General features: G+C 35.3%; 1 protein-coding gene across 6 annotated transcripts in view; it reads left to right on the top strand.

Moving 5' to 3' along the window:
• Positions 1 to 10,214, top strand: part of LOC306858802 (oxysterol-binding protein-related protein 8-like) — an 83,264-nt gene that overhangs the window by 54,536 nt on the left and 18,514 nt on the right. For all 6 annotated transcript variants that reach the window (XM_079399542.1, XM_079399539.1, XM_079399541.1 and 3 more), the window contains 2 exons: positions 8,625 to 8,695; positions 10,111 to 10,191. In XM_079399542.1, the coding sequence (XP_079255668.1) occupies positions 8,625 to 8,695; positions 10,111 to 10,191 (152 nt within the window). The remainder of the gene's footprint in view (positions 1 to 8,624; positions 8,696 to 10,110; positions 10,192 to 10,214) is intronic.

Here is a 10,214-nt window from a genome sequence, read left to right as displayed (position 1 = left end):
AGACAACAATTACAAATGATCTAGACTCTGGGATGTGTTAGAGGACGTCAGTCTAAAGGCCTTTCCACACTGAGCGCGATGCGAAAAATCTAAAATGGATTTTATTCTATAATAGGCAGACATGCACTCTTTGTATGTTTTATAATGGACTGTTTTATAATGGACTGATCTATACCTGCTTGTCGTGTGTCATAAACATCCTTTATTGTAAAAAAAAATACCATGAGCTGCATAAAAACTAGTGCTGTCAAACGATTAATCGCGATTAATCGCATCCAAAATAAGTTTTTGTTTACATAATATATGTGTGTGTACTGTGTATATTAATTTTGTATGTATAAATACAAACACATTCATGTATACATTTAAGAAAACGTTGTTTATATATTAAATATACAATATATAAAATATAAGAATATAAATATATAAATGTATACACATGTAAATACTTTCAAAATACATATATGCATGTGTTTGTATTTATATATACATAATAAATATACACAGTACACACACATATATTATGTAAACAAAAACGTATTTTGGATGCAATTTATCGCGATTAATCGTTTAACAGCACTAATAAAAACATATACAGAAAACCCATCTTCATAATTATAGGTCTATTTGCTTTGATATGTGTAGAAAAATGTTTCTCTTTTTTATATAGAGAAGGGCAAGAGATATGATCTAGAGTGACCGAGCTCTGACTCATAAACACGCTCACTCGTGGAAGATACCGGACAGTGCTTTTCAGATCACATAATTCAGTGGAGCATTAATAGAAATGTTATTCTGTATAAAGAACATGTGAGAATAGTCTGTTCTTAAATACCAACAATAACAAAAACTCAGCATTCACTCGCTTCTCTCTTGCGGAAAAAGTCCTCTACTTCGGTGTTTTTACGCTCGTGTTCAGTACAGTATTCAGAGCTTTTTGCGCCACCGCTTTGCGAATTTGAAAAGATTCGTCGGACTGGACGAAAAAAAAACATTTGCATTTTTGGTGCGCGAATGTTCACGGTCTATGTGGAAGCATCAATAGGAATCATCACGTCTGAAATTCGTTTTGCTTTTTCGCGCTCAGTGTGGAAAGACCTTAATATGCAGAAAAAATCCCAGTATGCAGAGACAAATATACATATGACTGGCAATTTCAAAATATTGCATTATTATACATAATAATAATATTAAATTTTCATAATGCATGTTTAACGACTTTTTTAATATTATAATATATTTATTTATAATAAACCAATTAATGTTGTAAATGAAAACACCACAATAATAAATTAATTATACTATAACAAAAATCATTATTAATGTTATTATTAAATATTCATAACAAGGTTTTTTTGTAGTCTAATGATTTTTATAATTGCAATATTTTTAATTTAATAAAATAATTGTATTATTACTGTTATAAATAATTACTGCAAAAATTAATATGAATATCATTGTTAAACAGATAAATATTCAAAAATTTTTGTGGTCTAATGATTTTTATAGTCATTTGAAAAAGTGGAATAAAACTAATTATTAATCTGTTCTTCATATCTGTTATCAGAACAATTACAAATAATTTGTTTTGGTAAAGAACTATATTTTAGACTTCCATCAGAAGTGCAGTTCTGCATTTTTAAATGCATTGTAAATGTATTGAGTTTTAGAGATGTGTTTTATTAATAAATCTAAACTGACAGGAAGGAGGAATTTAAAGGTCACTCATGCTTATTGGTTTTTTTTTTTTTTCGTTTTTTAAGGACAGACATGAAGTCAGAGATTGAATATTACTCTTGAATCTCACTGATAAAGAGAGTGTGTGTGTGTCCACTTTAATCAATACGATCGTTTTTTTTGAGTTCCAGACAGATTGTGATTAAATCTGCATCCTGACACACTTGAGCCTGTTGTTAAATGAAAGCGTGGTTAATGCAGATTTATGCGGCGCAGAATAGGTCGCTAATATGCTAATAGACGAGTTATGCTGATGCTCTCATCAGGTTGAGGACGTGTGGATTTTTCTGTGTATGATTAACATGTTTAAGAGCTCTTGAAGTGGCTTGTTTTTCTGAGATGAACACAATGCTTGGCCCGGTGTGCGGAGGAGAAAGGGAAAACAATAGACTTGATTACCCGATCGATGGGTCGTCATTTACATCCGCAGTTTACTTGATGCAAAAACATCAGGTGAGACTATAATGCTATAATCTTGAGACGTGATGTAGAGACTTGAAAACAGTCCCATTCTGTCAATAAAAAGCACAATTTTCCTTTATTAAAACCTCTTACGTGACTCATATAGCAGGAAAGAGTCGCCTGCTGTTATTAAACTGGGCTAAAAGTTGTCAGTGGGTGTTGCTTTGAGATCATCTATACAATAAATTACGTCTGAAAAATAATAAAATAAACTTTTTAGCAGATATACTGAAAAAACAATGACTGTATTTACTGTATTTTACTGTATTGTCAGAAATTGCTAGTGAATTTCACAAATAAACATTGAATTGTGAAATTTTCAAGTAAAAAGACCCAAATAATATTTTCTTATAAAACATACTCCAATTTTGTTATATTTACATCTTCGGAAAGTATTTTTTCCAGCATACGCACATTTAAAATGTTGCAGTCTTTCTCTTCAGGAAGAAAATATTGATGCTTTTCAGAATCAGAATCAGAAAGAGCTTTATTGCCAAGTGTGTTTGCACACACAAGGAATTTGTCTTGGTGTATGAGCTTCCAGTACAGAAAGTACAAACATAGTGCAGACAACATATAATTAAGGTGATAAAGAACACTAATGAAGAGAATATACAATAATTAAGAATAACAATAGTAATAAAAATAAAAATATACAGAAAAGAGACCTGACCATAGACAGAACTGTGAATGTGCATGTGTCCTATGTACAGATGAAGGTTTGATGAGTTATTTACAGATGTACAGTACCGGGGGGGGGTTATGTGTTGTTCAGGTGGGATACGGCCTGGGGGAAAAAACTGTTCTTGTGTCTGGCTGTTCTGGTGCTCAGTGATCTGTAGCGCCGGCCAGAGGGCAACAGTACAAAGAGAGAGTGAGCTGGGTGTGAGGGGTCCAGAGTGACTTTCTTAGCCCTTTTCCTCACTCTGGAGGTGTAAAGTTCTTGGAGGCTGGGCAGAGGGGCACCGATAATTCTCTCAGCAGTCCTAACTGTCCGTTGTAGTCTTCTGATGTCTGTTTTGGTAGCTGAACCAAACCAAACAGTTATAGAAGAACATAGGACAGACTCGATGATTGCAGAGTAGAACTGTTTCAGCAGCTCCTGAGGCAGGTTGAACTTCCTTAGCTGGCGGAGGAAATACAGCCTCTGCTGGGCCTTTTTCGCAATAGAGTCAATGTGATTGTCCCACTTCAGGTCCTGGGAGATGGTGGTTCCCAGGAATCTGAATGACTCTACTGAAGTCACAGTGCTGTTCATGATGGTGAGTGGGGGGAGAGCAGGGGGGTTTCTCCTGAAGTCCACTATCATCTCCACAGTTTTGAGCGTGTTCAGCTCCAGGTTGTTAAGACTGCACCAGACAGCCAGCTGCTCAACTTCCTGTCTGTAAGCAGACTCGTCACCGTCCTTGATGAGGCCTATGACTGTAGTGTCGTCCGCAAACTTCAGGAGCTTGACAGAGGGGTCCTTTGATGTGCAGTCATTCGTGTAGAGGGAGAAGAGCAGTGGGGAGAGAACGCAACCCTGAGGGGCGCCAGTGCTGATGGTGAGAGTCCTGGATGTGAGTTTGCCCAGCCTCACTAGCTGCTGCCTGTCTGTCAGGAAGCTGGTGATCCACTGACAGATGGAGGAGGGCACAGAGAGCTGTCTCAGTTTGTCTGAAAGAAGGTCAGGTATGATGGTATTGAAGGCCGAGCTGAAGTCCACAAATAAGATCCTTGCATAATTCCCCGGTTTGTCGAGGTGTTGCAGGATGTAATGCAGTCCCATATTGACAGCGTCATCCACAGACCTGTTTGCTCTATAGGCAAACTGAAGAGGATCCAGCAAGGGTCTAGTGATGTCCTTCAAGTAGGCCAGGACCAGTCTCTCAAGTGACTTCATGACCACAGACGTGAGTGCGACAGGTCTGTAGTCATTAAGTCCAGTGATTTTGGGCTTTTTGGGGACGGGAATGATGGTGGAGCGTTTGAAGCAGCAGGGAACTTCACACAGCTCCAGAGATCTGTTGAAGATTTGTGTAAAGATGGGGGCCAATTGGTCAGCACAGACTTTTAGACAGGCAGGTGAAATACCGTCTGGTCCTGAAGCTTTCCTAGATTTCTGTTTTCTGAAGACCCGGTTCACATCCTCTACACAGACTTTAAACGCAGGTAGAATGGTGGGGGAGGGAGTAAGGGGGGTTGCAGGGGGGGGGGAGGTGAATGTGTGAAGTGCAGATCAGAGCGGGTGCTGGGTGTCAGTCTGGCCTTTTCAAATCTGCAGTAGAACACATTGAGATCGTCAGCCAGTTGTTGATTCTCCACAGACTGTGGGGGTGGTGACTTGTACATGGTGATGTTCCTCAGACCAGTCCATACCGACGCCGGATTGTTGGCTGAAAGTTCTTTTTTCAACTTCTCAGTGTAGTTCTTTTTAGCCACTCTGATCTCCTTTGTTAGTCTGTTCCTGGCCTGGTTATACAAGATTTTATCCCCACTTCTGTAAGCGTCCTCTTTGGCCTGACGAAGCTGTTTGAGTTTCCCAGTAAACCACGGTTTATCATTATTGAATGATAAGAATGTCCTGGTGGGGATGCATATATCCTCACAGAAACTGATATATGATGTTACAGTCTCTGTGAGTTCATCCAGATCGGTGGCAGCGGCTTCAAAAACACTCCAATCAGTGAGGTCAAAACAAGCTTTTAAATCTTGCTCTGCTTCATTAGTCCATCTCTTAACAGTTCTTAATACAGGCTTAGAAGATTTGAGTTTTTGCCTATAGGTCGGTATGAGATGAACCAAACAGTGATCAGAGAGCCCCAGAGCTGCCCGTGGGACAGAGTGATATGCATCTTTAATTATTGTGTAACAATGATCCAATATATTACTGTCTCTGGTGGGACATGTAACGTGCTGTCTGTATTTTGGCAGTTCGCGGGAGATATTTGCTTTATTAAAATCTCCAAGAATGATTAAAAAAGAGTCCGGGTACCTTTGCTCTGTTTCAGATATTTGTTCAGCCAGCTGTTGCATCGCGGCGCTCACGCACGCGTCCGGAGGCACGTACACATTCACGAGAATGAAGGAGGAAAACTCTCGGGGCGAATAGAACGGCTTACAGTTTATGAAGAAGGCCTCCAAATTAGGAGAACACATCTTCTTCAGAGTTGTTACATCTGAACACCAACCTTCATTTATGTAGAAACATAGTCCACCACCTCTCGTTTTCCCCGTTAGCTCCGTGATGCGGTCTGATCTGAACAGCTGATATCCCGGCAAATGAAGCATGTTATCCGGGATGTTTTCACTCAGCCAGGTTTCAGTGAAGCACAATGCAGCAGAGTTTGAAAAGTCCTTATTTGTGTGGGTGAGGAGAAGTAGTTCATCCATTTTGTTAGGAAGGGATCGGAGATTCGCTAGATGAATGCTTGGGAGCGCAGTTCGGAAGCTGCGTTTGCGGAGTTTAACCAGCGCGCCGGCGCGCTTCCCTCTTTTCCGTCTGAGCGCGCGTTTGACTAGGACCGCTACCCCTCCGACCAAAACATCCAACAAAGCGTCTGAATAATCAAAAACCGGAAAAAAATTGTCCGGTGTGTGTTGCCTTATGTCCAGTAGTTCGTCTCTGGTAAAACTGACAGTAAGAGAATGACTAAACACAGAACAAACAAATAAAAACAACAAAAGTACGGGAGCGTTCCACACCACAGCAGCCATACGCGGCGCCATCTTGTAACCATTTTACATATTCTGCAGGGGCGTATGCACAGTTTTGTCCAATAAAACTGCTTTCTGGACCAGGAATGTCTTTAAATAACAAATAGCACTTTATAAAAAGGTTTGTGATTCATCCCGCTCATCCTAGAAAAGTCAAAATGCCAGTAGACCAGCATAGAAAACTGCATTTATTAAGCTGTTTTATGGGGTCTTCAATCATAATAACTTGTCAACTTTTTTCTTCCACTCCAGCTAAACAAAGCCGAGACAATGACTCTGTCGAGTAGAGATGTTATATAAAGTGACAGTTGTGCTATACTTGTCTGAGAAAATCACTAGTCTTGACAGAGTGACATTGACGGATCGTCCTTGGCCTTATCTAATGAAACTCTTTTAGTTTTTTTTGCTAATGATGAAAAGATTCATCAAGGTCTTAGATATGAGACGCGTCCGTTCTCCCATCACCATCACAACACAGTCAGTTATTAAAACACATAAAACACATATGCTTGAAATAAACATAAACTGAAAAATAGTATAAAACTAGTTATATTTCAGCTAGTTGCCAAGGCAACATTTCTCATTTTCGTTTAGTCTAATTTGAAGTACAAAATGATTAAAACTGACATAAAATGAGGCGATGTTTTTCCAGGAGAAATTTTTAAGGATTTATTTTGTAAGATGAACCTAGAAAAACGTATAAAATTTGATCACAAGTACATTTAAAGTAAATTTTTTTTTTCATTTAATTAATGTTTAATCTGCCATGTAAAAAGGCAATAAATTAACACAACCAACGAAAACCTGATATAAAACTTTATAAAAACTATATAGACATAAAAATATATATATATCTTTATATATATATATATATAAAACACAACTAAATTGCTAAAAATTTAACTAAAGTTAATAAAATAAAATAAAAAGTTAAAGTTAAAGTAAAAATAAGTAAAAATAAAAATATTTTTAAAGTAAAAATAAAAACTAATTCAAAATAGAAAGAAAAAATATATAATAGTGTACCAAAATAACATTGCAACACACACTTGTGCACTAAGTAGTCAAAAACTCAGTTCTACATCAGTTCTAGCCCAATTCATGCACACACATATATATATTGTTTACACCCGTTATTTTCAGGTTTAGGAGCAGTTTGTGTTGTTCAGAGATCAGATGCAGTAGCTTGCGTGTGTGTGCATGCGTGTGTGTGTGTGTGTGTGTGTGCGTGTGTGTTTTCCTCCAGCTGTTGTGAATCTTTGACTCACAGCACTCAGGTGTTGATACAGCCGTCACACAGATATTTTCCCAGGGTCGCGGGACTGAAATAATCCCAGATTCTGCTCCAGTTGAAATCAGCCTCGGCTCTTGTAAGACGCAGACTCTGAATGCTGCTCTGGGATCAGATTTTATACCTGAGTGCAGATAACTTTGACAATACGGGTTTTCTGATGACACAGACCAGAGTTGATGAATATGGAGCAGGTGTAGCTGATAAAATACTGAAGTGTCTCTGAAAGTACCACTACTTACCAAACTAAATATATTGTTGTTATTTTTATGTATTTATTTTTGTTTTGTTGCTTTGTTTTTGCTATTAAAGATAATGTTGTTAAATTATTGTATATATTAAAAATAAATATATATATATATATATATATATATATATATATATATATATATATATATATATATATATATATATATATATATAAATTATTGTATATAATTAATTGTATTATATAATTACATTTGCCATGATTATAGCCTTTGATGCTGATATGGTGTTAAATGCTAAATAAATAAACCACTATTTATTGCATTTTCTGCCCTAACACTTCTTTTATATTAGTAACTTGTAACCAATCTCTCATGAATCATTAGACTTGTGGAAATTGTGAAATTTCACTGGTGTTGGTATCATGAGAATCCTTCATGTATATTTGTGTGTGTATATGTATTATCACTAATATTTGTTTCTATTTCTTTTTATTGCATCATAACATAGCATGACACATTCAACCTCATTTGGTGATGAAAAAACTAAAATGTTGATATTTTTACATGTACAGCAGTGTTATTTTAGTATCATTGAGATACTATTACAGTTTTTATTAATATTTTGAATAATTGTGTTATTTTGTCATTTTTATTAGTTTTTTTCCTAATATTAAGATGTTTACAGTTTTTATTAATTTTTGTTAAATTTTTAGTTTTAGTCATTTTAGTACTTCAAATTAAACTAAAATGAGAAATATTGCCCTGGCAACTAGTTAAAATAAAATATGCTTTATTACTATATATTATTATTTTTATTATGATTATTATTGTTGTGTTTTTGCCCATTTTTAGATTATTTAGGTTATTATAGTTAACTAAAATGTGAAACTGAAATTAAAACTATTTATTATATTTCAGTTAACATTTATTTCAAGTAAAAAAAAAATCATAATAATTTTGGTTTTAGTTAACTAGAATAACCTTGAGACATATAAACATTTATTAAAAATAAATAAATAAAAATTACCAATACTTTAACTAAAATTAAAATAGAAATGAAAACTATAATAAAAACTCGTATTAGCACTCATCTAGCACACACTGATTATAACAATATATGCACATACATTATAAACATGATGATTTGTTGTTTACATCTGTTATTCTCAGATAAAGGCTAAATATCAGCCTAACCTGTGGAGCTGAATCATAATGTCTTGTTTTTGCAGGTTTTGATCGTGGCAAAGAGGAAACCCTGCCTCTGAAAGAAGACTCCTCACACTCCATATCCAAGAGCAAGGTAAACTCACACTACTGTTTATCCTCCCTACCCATGATCCTCTGGGGCTGGAATTGGATCGATACGGGTCGCCAGGTCCTCCAGCAGTCATCAGCCTGTGTTTATTAATTATAGATAGTCCAGAGCGTCTCAGAGGTGAAGGGACAGCAGGGGGGGCGAGTGCTGATTAGCAGTGCCTCAGAAATAACCCAGTTAGCATCCCACACTCGCAGCATTGATACGGCTAGTCTGGGCCAGATAAAGCCAGATTCGTGACCGCACATAAATGCTAAATCTCAGTCGGTCTGTCACCGTGTCTCGTTGCGTCACAGGTTTGCGCGAGTCACTCTGGTGGGTTTTGGACATCATAGACGTTCCGTTACATCCAGACAGACCATAAGAAGATGCACTCGAAATCCAGAATAAATCCCAAATCACAGAGCTGTCAAACACGAGCGTCAGAGCGCTTTCAAAAGGCTAATTAACCCACGTTCACAGAGATTTTGTAAAAATGAGACTTAGAAAAGCTGCGGGGTGAAATTAAACATTAAAAGTTCAGACCCACCTGGAAGGTGAATGAGAAAATGTTCAGACTTTACTTGCTTCTTGTTAGTTATCAAACTGTATTGTGTATTCAATTGTATTTTGTGTTATACTTAATACTTATTTCAAGTAATGTCATTGTGTTTTTGTTATTCTATTTTTTTTAAATATGTCTGCATCAATTTATTAATTTTTAATTCAGTTTTACTAAAACTAAAACTGGCTGAATATAGCAGAAATAATAAATAAAAAAATAATAGTGTTTAATATTTAATTTTTATTGTTAGATATTTTTTATTTAATATGTATATATCTGAAATAAAAGGTATTGTTTATTTTATTTCAAGTTACAGAATTTTTTATTTTTTTGTTCTGGTTTTAATTTAATTTTCAGTTTTAACATTAATAACCCTGATCTATCTATTTATTTATTTATTTATTTATTTACTAACTTAAAGTTTTAGTCATTTTGTTGTGTTTTATTTACATTAGTGTTTTATATGTCTGCATTGTTTTTTATTAATTTTTAATTAAGTTTTATCAAAACAAAACAGAAATTGAGAAATGTTGTAGTTCAATGTAAGTTTTTTTATTAATATTTAATGCTAATAATGTTTAATGTTTAATTTTATTTCAGGTAATGTTTAATTATTTGTTTATATACACACACACAGTTTAATATTTGTACAGTATAAAATAACTTTTCTGTTTGAATACTTTTAATCGGTTAATTAATACATTTTTTAATATTTTATATTTATTTGTATGTATAAATAATTTATGTATATGTATAGATTATGCCACATTAATTTGTTCCAACCTAAGGCTCAGTTCATAATATCATAATGTACTTGATGCCTTATAAATGACTAACCCTTATGTTGGTTTTGCAGTCAGAAACCAAGCTCTATAATGGCTCAGATAAAGACGTATCGGCGTCTGGAAACAAACTTACTAAGAAGGAGTCACTCAAGGTACAGCTACACTCATTAATCGA

Source organism: Barbus barbus (assembly GCF_936440315.1).
Source record: "Barbus barbus genome assembly, chromosome: 39".
Taxonomy (NCBI): Eukaryota; Metazoa; Chordata; class Actinopteri; order Cypriniformes; family Cyprinidae; genus Barbus; species Barbus barbus.
The sequence above is the reverse complement of the archived record's forward strand: the minus strand, read 5'-3'. Positions and strand labels throughout refer to the sequence as shown.